The sequence below is a fragment of the Podarcis erhardii genome (genome assembly GCF_964252035.2).
Source record: "Podarcis erhardii genome assembly, chromosome: 16".
NCBI classification, from domain to species: Eukaryota; Metazoa; Chordata; class Lepidosauria; order Squamata; family Lacertidae; genus Podarcis; species Podarcis erhardii.
This window is the reverse complement of record NC_138514.1, coordinates 27,037,901-27,052,365: the sequence shown is the minus strand read 5'-3', so window position 1 is coordinate 27,052,365 and position 14,465 is coordinate 27,037,901. Positions and strand designations below refer to the sequence as shown.

Below are 14,465 nucleotides of genomic sequence, written 5' to 3'. Positions count from 1 at the left end.
TTGGTTTAAGTCTGGCGAGCACTTGATACACAAAGGCTTTATTTCAAATACCTGTAACTTTTTCATTTATCCATTTAAAAGAGCGATTGGCCGCCTTTTTAAACGTTAATGCTGTTTTAAACCCTGGGTGTCATTTACACAAAGACAGAAAACTTCCATGTTAATAATAACAACCTGTAAACACTAAAATTATTTAATTTTTTACGTGAAGTTGCACAGTAGCAGAAAGGGGAAAAAATAACCCTAATAAAGTACAATTGAAGATTGAGACCTCATATTCCTGTGCAGATACAGCGAAGGGGCATAAAGTCAATATACAGGATACATATCAGTTCTTGAGAATTTCAGTTTATTTTTCCTTAGCCTTTAAACTATCATGAGAGTAGAGCAATGGTGAAGGGGATGAATGGAGATGAAGCTACTTTTTTTAATAATAAAAAAACAATCATTTTGACATTTAAAACCGATAAAAGGTACTTTTGAAGTCCTAAGAATAGAACAGAGCTAGCTGCACGGGGAGGGGGGGAATAGGGGTTTTTTTGCAACTCTCGCGAGAGTCTGTTGCGTCTAGGGCCCCGTGTCCTATGGGCAGACGTTGCGCCAAAGTATCGCGATAATCAGCGATCGTGAGAAGCCCGGCAATGCCGTCAGGCCTTGAGTACCGTGAAGACTCGCTCCACAGCAACAGCAAGAGCGAGACGATGGGCCTAACAAGAGTGAGGGAAGGGCGTGGGGCGGTCAGCCGAGCCGATAACGAAGAGATAGGTCCTGGTGTCCCGCTCGCCCGTCGATGGGCTCCTATAGCGCCCGCTAGCCGCCGGCATTGTGGAATACAAGGTACCATGGTTACCGTGGCAACAGTTGACAAACGCACCATGGCAACGGGAGCCGCAGGTGTCATAACAACGGGAACCTGAGGCCACTCAGGTTGGTGGGCTTCCATCATCATCATGCTGTGATGATGATAATAATTCAGTCATCAATGATAACAATTATTATTATTATTATTATTTGTTTTCATGAATTGGATTGATTGATATTTGAGGAACATTTCCTTGTTTCGTTTTTTAAATAATTGCACCAGTTTGTGATGCAAGATGGAGTATATATTTGTTATGCAAAGCGACTAAATGGTCACAATCTGCCTGTTGTGGTCTGGTCTCGCCTTATTTTTCAGAAGCATACAGTTAAAATCTTGCTGTTGCAGAGATAACCCATCTTTCCTTAAAGGGTGATTTGCAGGCTTCATCCCATTGCACCCTTGCATCACTCCTGCAGTGGGCAGGTCCAATGGGCATGATGATTATTATTTTTTTATTCCATTTGTATCGCAGCTTTTTTTCTCCAAGCTGCTCAGGTTGGCATACATAGTTTCTTCTCCCCATTTTATCTTCACAACAATGATGTGAGGTAAGTTAGGCTGTGTGAGGCAGTGACTGGCCCAAGGTCACCCTTCATGGCTGATTGAGGATTTGAACCCTAGTACTGCAAGTCCTAGTCTGACACTAACTGCTACACTACACTGACTCGATCGATTTCAGCGAGTATATTCTTAACTAGATTCAACCATGAACCTCCAGAGATGGAGAGCAAGTCTCTCTTTTTCTTTTCTTTTTTGCAAACTGCAGGGGCAGCACAAAGCATCACCCTCTCCTGCAGTTTCCAACAACTGGTATTCAGAAGCGTTACCACCTCTGACTGTGGAGGCAGAACATAGGCATTGTGGCTAGCAGCCATTGATAGTCTACTCCATGAATTGGTTCAATCCTTTTTTAAAGCCATCCAAGTTGGGGGCCATCACTGCCTTTTTGTGGAAATGAGTGCCAGAGTTTAACTAGGAACTGCATATCTCTATATGCATCTGTATTACCGGTATTCATTTTATATTGTTGTTAGCATCCCTCTGTCTTTAGTGACAATGGAGGATAAGATGCTGGACTAGATGAGCCATAAGAAGAGCCATCCTGCAGGCTCTTCTTGTGTTTTCAATTCATTAAAGGTGGTGTGATTTTTATAACTAGATGGAAGCCCTGGTTAACAATCCACATTTGCCCTTTGCTTTTTCAGTCGAACAGTATCCAGACACCCAGATTCCTGCACAGAACAAACTACCTGGATTTCCAGACTGCAAGCTGAGATGTGAAGAGGCCTTTTTCTTTTTGTGGATGAACTACCTGAATGTGAAGTAGCCTACTTACAGGAGTTCAGTTTTTTGAGAATACAGTTGTGTCCTCAGTGTTGAATCATTCTTGTCTAGCATCATGGCTGGGGTGGCATTGTGCGAACCAACAGAACTGTATAATATGTTGAACCAGTCCACAAAAATCTCTAGACTAGCAGAACCAAACTATCTCTGTTTAATGGGTAAGTTATGTTCTTTCATACTGACTGACTATGTCTTCTATTTCTGTTCACTGAACATTTATGTGACTCCTATTATTTGTGACACTGATATATTTTCTGTCAATGTATTTTGTATAAATACTTGTTAGCACATTATTAGCTGTGTGTTGCTTGTGGTTGTTCAGAGTTTACCTCTCCCACTGGCATCAGTTGGACTTCCTGTCACATCATCATTAACGACCCTGTAGCTTGCAAATGACATTGTACATACATGTAATCCTTATAACAAGGTATCATTAATAACAAGCCCATTGACATGCGCCTGTTTCCTCATCTGCAAAATTGAATATTTTTCTCCACCCTACAGAAGCATATCAAGGGTTTCTTGACTTCTTCCTGTTTCCAAATGGTGAGAAATGAAATTGCTTAAACAATTGAAGGCTGCCCTGAGGCCCAGGAATGCATCCTCACTGACCGGTGCATTCCTCCTTGATTTTCACATTTGTGACTCTTCTCCTAATTCCACCAGGCCTCTGCTGGCATTGGGTGTAAGAATATAAGGAGGGCTTCACTGGATCAGATGCAAGTTCTATCTAGTCTGCAGTAACCAAGCAGATTAACCTGTCACAGAATGTGGAGATGCTACATAGCCATCAAGACCACCAGCCTTGTAAAGGCTTGAACCCCATATTCTATGGGGCTTTGTCATTCTGCTGCCTGTGCATCAGGTGTCCCTTCCAATTGCAGACCTGCAACAAGATTACTTGCCCCAGCTAAGGCCAGAGCAGTGACTCAGGCAGAAACACAGGGCAAGGGGAAATTCTTACCCTTTCACAGAAGTAAATCACATTGTTTTAAAGATAAACAGTTCCTGTAGAGTAGACATGAAGAGAATGCAGAAGCGTTTGAAAAAAATAGCAAAGGCGGAATCAAATATCTCATTGTTTTCAGTTCAGTCATTTGCTTTCCTTGTGTCTTTCTTTTCTGTTGCATTGTTTTCAGATGCTCGTACGAGGAGGGAGTACAATGAAAGCCACTTGATGACAGCGATACGAGTCAGAAAGGTGAGTGACATTTTGGGGTGTCTTGGTTGTTTGTTTGCAGCCAACTCCTGTTGTTAGACACACCCTAGGTGAAGCATTAGATTCTCCCCTGCCGGAGCCCTTTCACTGTGGGGCAAAGGTTGGCGGGAGCAATAAAACCATTAAAATAAAATAAAGCCATGTTATATATGTTGGTGCAATAGATCATTGGATTCTGAGATCCAAATTTCTTTTTGGTGAGAGACCCCCTGCAGAGATTTAACATCACAAAATATGTAGTAAAGTACGGAAATGCAGGCTGTAAAACCTTTAAAATATGCTCTTTCCAGTGAGTTCCAAAATATCCCCTGAATTTTCCCCCCCAAAGGTTCCCTCTTCCCCCAGCATAAGAGAAGACCACAAATGGTTTATGTTCATGTACTTCAGAAAAGTTGCACAGGCAGTAAAACTTAGGTTAGTTCCAAAGTTGTCAAAGTTCCTAGATTATTAGTATACGAACTCAAGAATGACTGGTGAGAGCCATGCGCTTGAGCTGGAGCAACCAGCTCAAACCTCTTCACACACTGAGCTTCCCAGGTGGACTAGAGGCGAACAAAGACTTGACTACCTAATTTCTCCCAAGGTGAAGGGAATGGACATAGCTAAGTCTGGCAGAACATCTTCTGCATGGTATTATTCCCTTCATGCATGAATTAGACTTAAGCATGTTGGTTATATGAGGCTGGTTATTTCACAATACAAGTAGATTAAAAATCCAACTAAAGCTATAATCATCAGCACAGTGAGACTTAATTATGCGTAAATATGCATCCGATTGTGCTGTTTCACTGTACCATAAGGCTTGTCTGGCACGCACATCAATATCTGTTCAGTGCCAGGTTAAGACATGCCTCAGAGTTAAGAGAATTTTTTCAGGCCAATAGCCACATTGCTTTCTGAGCAAACTCCCAGATGCCACATGCCAGCAGGAAATGGAACCAGAGAGGAAAGTGGGTGGAGATGTAAATTTTACATTAATGCAATCAGTTTGACTCTTGTGTGCTGCCCCTCCATTCTCCAACCGGGCAAGCAAGAAGCATTGTCAGATTCCAGCCAGGCAAAAACACTCAAGGAGAGTACAAAGTAGGGCCGGTGTGGGGCATGGCCTGAGGAAAAGAGAGGAGGAGTTTTAGCCTGTGGAGAGTCCCAAGGGCCAATTAGAAAGGTCTAGAGACCACATTTGGCCCCCAATTCTGAGGTTCCCTCCCCTCACATACCTCTTTTACCAGGCTTTTGAGACAATTGGGCGTAATGCATTATTTGTTTAAAGTGGGGGACGGATATTTGTTTTAGCATTAAACTTGCTGGTTGTTTTCTTTAATTATTTATCTAAAGTTGGTCGCTGAGAGACTTTTGGAGCAGGCGACATAAATTGAACAAAGAATGCTAATGGTAACAAAACAACAGAAAGGTAATTGAAAGGGTCTCTGTGCCTACAGTTCCGTTGATGCGAAAGGTACAAGATTTGACCTGGGCCTAAGAGGTAACAGGGCTCCAAGTACACACGTCTTTTAGAATGCAAGTATCTTTCATGCAACACAGTAAGAAGTGTATTCCTTTTCACAAAGTCATTAATCCAGCCCCCCACCCTTCTTTCTTTCTAAAGAATGCATTGGGCAAATTCATAGTTCCTCCGTCCGTCAATCTGGAGTGCGTTCGATACTGCGTGGTATATGATGGCAAATCTACCTCGGTGGATGCTGCTTATGACATAGATTATGATTTGTATGAAGTGGATAAAGAACTAACCCGTAAGTCTTCCTCTTTTTGCTGCAGGTTGCACAGCCTTGCTGTTTTGATCTCATAATCCTAGCTCACGCAAGAGCGAAGCTTAAAAAAGGGCTGGGACACATCTTGAAGTAAAAGCTCTTCTGTTACAAAATTTCTCCTTTTTTTTCTCCACCCAGCATATGACATGGGAGAGGACATCAACAAATTAAGAACCAAGCCATCTTCTGAGGAGAGTAAGTTCTATCTGTAATCACGATGGTGGCAGTCTAGAGGTTGTTAAGACAAGCCAGGGAGCTACGAGCAAAACAGGCAGACACTATGCCGAGCCAAAGGGTCTGGTTTTGAAGTGTCCTCCTCACTGCACTTGGTGTGAACAAAACACATTATTGAGATCTGAGGGCAAAAGAAAGTGGCTCTGCAGGTTTTGATCAAAAAGCCCCCTGTGGATGTCAGCATGGATGGGCAGTTAGTTGATTGGCAGAGCACCTGATTTGGATGCAGAAGGTCCCAGGTTCAGTTCCAGGCAAATCCAGGGTGGGGCTGGGAAAGACTCCTGCTTGAACTCCTGGCGAGCCACTGCTGGTCATGGTAGACCAGGGTTTCCCAAACCTGGGTCTTCAGCTGCTTTTGGACTACAGTGGTACCTTGGTTCTCAAACACCTTGGTACTCAGATGCCTTGGTTCCCAAACACTGAAAACATGGAAGTAAGTGTTCTGGTTTTCAAACGTTTTTCGGAAGCCGAATGTCTGATGCGGCTGTCGGCTATTGTTTCTGGAGATCCTGCACCAATCAGAAGCTGTGTCAAACAGACTTATGGAATGGATTGAGTTTGGCGCTTTTGTTTTTGCTGTTTATTTTGCGTTTTTGCTTTTGAGGCTTTTTTGGTTAATCTGTTTTTGTCACTGTGTGGAACCTAGTTCAGCAACTGATTGATGGATTGATGGATTGATTGATTGTGTGACTGTGGAAATGGATAAAAGCCCCCCATCCAAACAATTATTTTTTAAAAATAATCTACAATACTGTCTTAATTATTTTGATCAATGGTCTTGTTAGATAGTAAAATTCATGTTAAATTGCTGTTTTGGGGGTTGTTTTTAAAAGTCTGGAATGGATTAATCCATTTTTCATTACTTTCTATGGGAAAGAGCACCTTGGTTCTGGAACAGACTTCCTGAATTGATTAAGTTTGAGAACCGAGGTACCACTATACAGTTCCCATCATGACTGACAGTTGGTCCTGCCAGCTAGGGATGATGGGAGTTGTAGTGCAACAACAGCTGGAGACCCAAGTTTGGGAAACCGTGGTGTAGACAGTACTCAGCTAGGTTGACACAGCTTCCTCTGTCTCTATGTGATATCACCAGACACACTACAACACTCCAGGGGAGGGAGTATATGGGAAGAGGCATGCCTTCAGAGGCAGGTGGTCTTGAACGGTGGAAGGAAAAGGTAACAGAGATTGTCATCCGATTGTTTTGAACGGTGGGCTAAAAAAGTAATGGGAGAAGTGCAATCGATAGCAAATCCAATGGTTTTGCGGTGACAAGGCCAGAAGCGGGTGCCTCTGGAGTGCTTTTCTTTTTAAACACATGCCTCTCACAATTTATCTAGATGCCCCAGTGGGATCCGCACCTCGCTGTGCCAGGATTATGCAGCGGTTCACCAGTTCTCCCGTCCTGGTCCTGAGGGGCGGGTACGAATTGTTCACAGCGACTTACCATTACCTGCGGACCCAGAAGATATTCTGGATGCCTCAGGTGAGAGGGAGACTTCAGAGAGCAGGTTGTTGCCATCTCCTCTTCAGGTTGGGCTGTTGCTCTCAGCGTGTGTCAGGGAACTGCCATCGGAGAGTCAGGTGGTGGAAGGGCTCAAGGAGGCTAGGAGACCCTCGGATGCTGAGGAAGGAACCAGCAGGGGGAGAGAGAGAGTTCCTGCAGAAACTCAGTCGGAGGGAGGGCTCCAAGATACTTCCAGTGAGAACAGCGGAGAAGTCTCAGGACCTCCGCTGGGGACGCCTACTCCGCGCAGGAAACTGTCATGCAGAGAATCCAGAAGGAGAGTTTCCGTCAAGGAACTCTTATGTTGGCGTAAATTCCGGAAGCGCCCACTGACGGATTCTGCCAGCGATTGAGGTAGCCATGCACCCATGGCTCCGTGGTCTGGGAGAGTTTTAGAAACTGATTGCATGAGTTGAGAACTCAACCATTTACGCACAAGCAGCCCCTTAACCCATAACAGCGTGCATATTTTTGGCAGGGTATGGGGTGTTGGCGTACCTTGGGTGCACCCCCCCTTTTGATTGGACCTTCAGACCAGGGTGGGGGCCGCATTCCTTAAAGCGCAACCTTCCCGGGGCCACGTGGCAGTGGGCAGGTCCAGAGGCAAGAGTGGGCAGACCAGTGAATGTATAGTTTACCTTTGTGCAGAAGGCTGGTTTCTACATAGGCTCACTCCCCCTCTACCCTCCAGTCACCCGAAGTGTTATCAGAGCTCAGGGATTCCTTCCAGCTGGGCCAAAACACCCAGGTGTGAAGCTCCACCAATGAGGATGGCCTGGGGAGAGTTCCAAGTGCCAGATAGAGTAGCAGTAAGGAGCCAGAGTCAGGAACAGGTCAGCAACGAAACACCAGTGGCAGTGAAGTTAACTCTATTCAAAGAAACCCAAACAGCACAGCCCTAGTGATCCCAGCAACTCATCCCAGTAGGTCTTGCCCTAATGAGGCAGTTGCAAGGACTAAAGGACCCCTGCTTTCCACTGCTCCTCCAGGTCCATCCCAAGCAACCTGAGGCTCCTTCATCATGTCTCTCTTTGCTTCACCCTCTTCATTCCTCTCGTGTTATGGGAGACCAGGGGAGAGAGGAGCTTGCTTGTTGCAGGAGGGGGGGGGCTCTCTGGATTCTTCAGCAGCCTACTTCATCTCTGTCTCCTGGCTCCCCCTCCTCTCCTGCCTCTGATTCTGCAGTGCTCTCTTCCCCAGCCCTTTCCTGCTCACTAAACTCTGTTGCCTCTTCAGACATCATGTCTGCCTTATAGTCACTTCTTGCTGATTTAAGGTTGCCATATTTCAAAAAGTGAACATCCGGACACCAAAGTTGCTGAGCTCTTGCTGACGTAGGTTGCCAAATGTCTGGATTTCCCCGGACATGTTGGCAATTTCCACCCAGACACTGTTTCCGACTTCAGTGTTCCGGCTGTGTCCTGGAAAATCAGGACGTATGGCAACCATGCTGATCCCTTAGCCAGGTGCCTGAAGAGAAAACCAGGCTAGCAGTCCCTTGAACTTCTTTGCCTCCAGAGAAGCTCAGGAGACCCATCCTCCCCTGGTCCACTTGTTATTTCTGTATTTCTGCATATTCTAGGCAACTCTCCACAACTCACCTAGGCCTTATTCACAACATTTGGCTTCCCCCAAAGAATCCTGGGAGCTGTAGTATGTTGAGGGTGCTGAGAGTTGTTCGGAGGCCCCTGTTCTCCTCACAGAGCTAAAATTATCAGAGGGAAGCTTGTTAAACCACTTTAAGATACTTTCAGGATCAACCCTTTTATTGTGGATATAATATGTTTTAACTGTTTTTAAATCTGAACATGCCATGGTCCTGCTGGTGATGGACAAGTAATAAATATGAAGATGCTGCTGCTGCTGCTGCTGCTGCTGCTGATGATGATGATGATGATGATGATGATATTTCCTTCCCCTAAAGGAGCTAGAGGCCTTTAAGCCCTACCCAGTGGAGATCCTGCCTGCTCGCTTGTACATGGGAAATTACGCCCAGGCCTGTGACAGCCAAATACAGAAGGATCTGAAAATCAAAGCCCATCTCAATGTCTGCGAAGAAGCTGGCACATTGTAAGTTCCAGTGACAACCGGCTGAGCACTAGTTGGCTGTCCATTCTTTTCCAGGCTTGCAAGGAAGGCTACAAAAGTTACAAGCCCATAAATATTCTTTAGGCCAGAGTTGTGTTTAAAGGTTAAGGCAGTGGTTCCCAAACTTTTTCGGGTCTCCACCCCCTTGGTCCCTAAAACTCATCCCCATTGCTCACTACCCTTAAAAAAGCATTGCAGCGATTTGCATAACCCACGAAGGAATATAATAAGACAATACAATTCAAAACAGTAATAATTAATTACATGTTTATTCAAAATCCAATTAATTTTTGCTTAATTCAACAAAATGGATGAACTTGCCTATGGAGAGGACTAATTAATCAGTGAACCTATTAGGTATGTACCTTAATGTTATACTTTTGGCAGTGCTTTTTTTCTAAAAAATGTTTAGGGGTGCTCTCATTTTCCTACTCATAATGAAATACCACCCCTCAATGAGGCCAAACTTAGATTCACAAAATGTTTTAGGGTATACGTACCCCTGCGTCCCCCCAGAAAAAAGCACTGCGTTTTGTAACTGAAAATCCAATAGCATGTACTACTGAAAAAGGGCAAACTTGATCCAGTGGTGCCAGATTTTCAAAGCCTGATAGTCATTCGTACCTCCAGCGCCCTCCTGCTGCCCCCTTGCCTAATGATGATGATGATTTATTATATCTATGCTGCCCATTTGATTGGGTTGCCCCAGCCACTCTGGACAGCTGCAACAAATTATAAAACCACAGTAAAACATCAAACATTAAAAACTTCCCTATGCAGGGTTGCCTTCAGATGTCTTCTGAAAGTCAAATCGTTTATCTGTTTGACATCGGCTGGGAGGGCGTTCCACAGCGTGGGCACGACTACCAAGAAGGCCCTTTGCCTGGTTCCCTGTAACCTCACTTCGCACAAAGAGGGAACCGCCAGAAGGGCCTTGGAGGAGGACCTCAGTATCTGGGCTTAATGAAGCTGGTGGAGACACTGCCTCTTAGTGCCCCCTTCCAGAATCTCACTGTCCCTTGGGGTACCGCCTGTTTTGGGAGCCGCTGGGTTAGAGTGTTGGGCTGGGATCAAAGGGATCCCAGTTCAAAGCCCCATTCAGCCATGAACCTCTTGGGGCTCCCATCAATGGCCAGAAATGATGGGAGCTGGAAGTCCAGCACCATCTGGAATGTCACAGATTCCAGTGTTTAGTTCAACTCCCCAGCCCACCTTGAAGCCCAAAGGGCTTCACCAAAGGGTGGCATTGAGCCAGTCATTCTCTTTCACCATACCCTACCTCGTGGGGTGGAGCAAACTCTGTGAAGGTTAGCTCCACGGGGGAATGGGAGGGGATAAAAAGGCAACAAATAAAGGCGGGGAATAAGGGCCCACAATCTCGACACCAAAGACAGTGACTGGCTCAATGCCACCCTTTGGTGAAGCCCTTTGGGTTTCAAGGTGGCCTGGGGAGTTGAACTAAACACTGGAATCTGTGACTTTCCAGATGGTGCTGGACTTCCAGCTCCCATCATTTCTGGCCATTGGGCAAATAGGTTGGTGACTATACCTGCATCATTTGCCATTTTTTGCTGGGCTGGTAGAGGTTTTTTTTGCAAGTGCCCCAGCAGGTCTTCTCTTTGCTGTTCCCCAGTTTCCTTGAAGACAGTGACAGACTGCTTCATATCCCCATTCCGGATTCTCCAGATGCAGAGATCTTTTCTTACTTTCCCAAGATTTGCCACTTCATTGGTGAGTAGACCAAGGTGGCTTCTCTTATCCCATGCCCTAAACATGGGGAAACGCCAAGGAGGGGCACCATGCTCTTCAACTGGTAGGACAGGAGTGAGGAGCCTTTTCATCACTATCATACCCTTGCAGGCCAACTTTTAACAGGAGGGTTGGGACAACTCACCTATCAGATGCCCAATTGATAGCTGGATTATCCCACCCGCTTTGTCAAAATCCCTTGTGTAGCGCTTCCCAAGCACCCAGAACCCAGCTCATAGTTGGACACTCGGAAAGCACAAGCCAAGGGAGCTTTGCCAGCCCTATGCTTTCTGCAGAATCACCTGTGCCTGAGTTCCCCATGGGGAGCTTGGTCACGCAGTTCATCCAGCTGTGTCTCTACCTCCCACCCCACCCCCTGTGTCTCATGCATATATGATATCAGGCTGGAGGGCAGGTGGGTGAGGGGGTTTTTGGGGGGGAGGGGGGGGAACAGCCTTCCAGGCCAAATTAAGACCCATGCCAAGCTAAATGGCCTGCAGGCCAGAAATTCCCAAGCCCTGTAGAAAAACCTTATACATATTGGGGAAACAAAAAACAACAACCCCACCAGCTCCTTTCTCCCTATAACAGTTACAAAAAACATTAGCAGTACACCAACAATAAACCGAACAATACCCCCACCCACCAGCAGATAAACATAAAAATTCAACACGCCAATACTCCTCTCCCCAGTCCAAAAATATACCCATTAACCCAGAATTTTCTTTTTTAATATCCCCAGCTCACCATGAAGTCTAGTGTCAAAGTCAGTGAGGGTTTATGTCTCTCAGGGAGTTGTACATCAGCCACTGCCGGTCTGGTGCCGACCAGATGCAGTGTGTGCTACATTTCCCAACAGCCTGAGACCAAATTCTAGCTATGCAAAAGCCTGAGATTTTTGTACATACAAACACACACACACTTTTTCATCAGCACAAGCATGGGGGATTATCACAGTTCAAGGACACACTGCAGCCAGGCAGGTGCACTTGAGGAAGTGGGCGGGGGGGGGGGGACCATGATTATTTAGCAACCCAATGGTGCGCTTGCCCCTTTGAAGCTGACTTGACAGCAGACTGGCACTGAAAATTCCTTCCACCCTGATGATGAGGCAATGTCTTCCACCACAACTGTGATGTGAGCAGTGGGCCATCTTAGGGGCTGCTATCTCCCAGAATCTCCTGACTAAGGTGGATGCTTCATTCTGCCTAATGGTAGGGCTGACCACAAATTTAGCCAGCAAGCCTTACCCAAACCTTACAGCCTCTCCTGGTCACTTTCACCAACTCGACGTCCACAATGAAAGCTGAAAAGAGCCTTTTGCTGAGAATGTTCAATTACCACGCGGGCATTTATTTTTGTTCCTCTTCTCTAGACAGTCACATCCACAAGGAAAGAGTCCTGGTTTTCTCCACCATGGGCATTAGTCGGTGCAGCACAGCCGTCATGGCCTACCTCATGCATTCCTGCAGGCTTTACTTAAAGGTGAGTGGAGGCAGGAGGGGGGCAGGAAGGACTGCTTCCTTACAATCCATATATCCTGCCTTTTTGGGTGTTCATTTGTGGCTGCCCAAACCCAGAAGCCTTTTTGGGTGTTCATTTGTGGCTGCCCAAACCCAGAAGCACGACAGAAAATGTCGTTGCCCTCGTTGTTTGTAAAGCTCCATGTACTTAGCAAAGGCAGATATAAATAATCACAACAGTAGTGCCTGCTTTGCACAAAGAATGTCACCAGATAAGGCTGGGAAGAAAGACCACGTTCTTTGGTAAGGATGTCTTTCCCATCACCAGACACTTGAGCTGGAGATTAGTTACTTGGCCAAGATGCTAGGGGGTGAGGTGGAGTGTCCAGATCCCTCTTCTCCCTGTTGTTAGAAGACAGATTCCTCCCCACTCTCCCTGCTACTTCTGCTGTTTGCTTGCTTTTTTTTTGTAGAAGTCTTGGAGCTACGTTCAGAAGTGCAAAATCAACATGCGGCCCAATCGGGGGTTTGTGCGACAGCTGTCAGAATGGGAGACACGCATCTACCTGAGCGACATCACCGATATCTCTGAACCGAATTACTGACCAAGAACGAGTGACAGAGAAAGTCCCTGAATCACTGCTGGCTTCCTGCAGTGGAATTGCAATGGCTTTCAAGTGGTGATGATTGAGATAGAACTCTCATATTTTTGGAGGTTGATTTTTTTAAAATAATAAATAATAATATTTATTTTTCATTATCATTATCTCTATCCTGCCTATCTCTTTACTCCTGTGTACAGAGCTGAGTGGTGTTAAGAGCTTTTGTGTCCTTTATTCAGAAATAAATACATTCCGCCTCTGTGTATCTGGAACTTGTCTATCAAGATCATCGAGAACTTGCACCGGGGAGCTTTCTGACCTGTCTTTATTTGTTTATGAACTTGAACGATTTCTGTCCCGCCTATCAGGAACAGCTTTTCAAAAGGCACCAAACAATAAAAGTGAAAAATGCAAGTATTAGCATGGAAAACAACAATAGTGGGATATTAAAAACTGCAGAAAATTAAAAGGTCGTAAAAACACAGACAGGAATGATAAGAAATCACTGCCCTGTGGAAACCTGGGAAGAATTAGGCCAGCAGGCAAATAAAGTAGATGATAGCAGAGTATCTCTACAGAGAGCATCCCACAGCCAGGATACTGCCACCATCAGTGAAGATTTCCTGTCTCCAGCCATGGTACAAGCACAACCCTATGCTTAATGGCAATATCACACCAAATACTCCAACACATTTGAAAAGGGCATTGGATGTCAGTCAGCCCACCTGAGAGGTGCCAGAACTGAGTTCTGGCTGAAAGTCAGTTAAAACAATTTATATTCAGAAGAAAAGCTTGTATCCAGAGAGAGAGAGCTCAGTTGTCAAGGGCCAGGATAATAATTAGGTGTGTCAGCATATGATGGAAGTTATACAGTCGTGCCCTAGTTCCTGAACGCCTTGGTACTCCTATGTTTCGGCTCCAGAACGATCGAAACCCGGGAGTGAGTGTTCTGGTTTTTGAACATTTTTCGGAAGCTGAATGTCCATTGTGGCTTCCGCTATTGTTTCTGGCGCGCTTGCACCAATTGGAAGCCGTGCCTTGGTTTCCAAATGTTTTGAAAGTCGAACGGACTTCCAGAACACATTCTGTTTGGGAACCAAGGTACCACTGTATACTCATCCTAGAGCAGGAATGGAGAGCCTTTGGCCCTCCAGATATTGCTGAGCTACAACTATCGGGCAACTCATTTTGTGGGTGGGTGGAGAAATGGGAGACAGGTTTTTCTTTTTTTAAAAAAAAAAAAATTTTAATTGGATTTTCACATTTTATAACAACACACACACAAACATATAAATGGTTTCATATCTTTGCTTTCATAACCCTCTTTCCCTGACTTCCCCCCACCCCCCCCATACATCCCAATTTCCATATTAAATTCAGCAAGTTCTTATTTCCTTCCCCAATCCTATTCTTATTATGTTTAAATTTGATTCTTTTTGTTAGGCCCAATTCAATAATCTTTTGCTTATATACATTAGATCCTTATTCTAAGATCAATCAAAATTCTTATACCAAAAATTACCCCTTTTTTATTAAAATATGAATCAACATTATAAAAAAAACCCCCCCAAAATCCTAAAATTTTAAATTCTACTTTTCCCCTTCCCTCCCTGCCCAGGTATCTG

The 14,465-nt window shown here is 45.1% G+C and overlaps 1 protein-coding gene across 2 annotated transcripts; it reads left to right on the top strand.

Annotated features, from left to right (window-relative positions):
• Positions 1–812: 812 nt before the first annotated feature.
• STYXL1 (serine/threonine/tyrosine interacting like 1) lies at positions 813–12,963 on the top strand. 2 transcript variants are annotated; one of them, XM_081843614.1, is made up of 10 exons: positions 813–837; positions 2,068–2,364; positions 3,346–3,407; positions 5,032–5,176; positions 5,333–5,389; positions 6,772–6,917; positions 8,863–9,008; positions 10,660–10,757; positions 12,151–12,260; positions 12,712–12,963. In XM_081843614.1, the coding sequence occupies exons 2-10, from the start codon at positions 2,262–2,264 to the stop codon at positions 12,841–12,843; spliced, it is 999 nt and encodes a 332-aa protein (XP_081699740.1). In that variant the 5' UTR covers positions 813–837; positions 2,068–2,261; the 3' UTR covers positions 12,844–12,963. The 2 variants fall into 2 exon arrangements, with proteins under 2 accessions (XP_081699740.1, XP_081699739.1); XM_081843613.1 differs by having other exon boundaries at positions 813–927.
• The last annotated feature ends 1,502 nt before the right edge of the window (positions 12,964–14,465 follow it).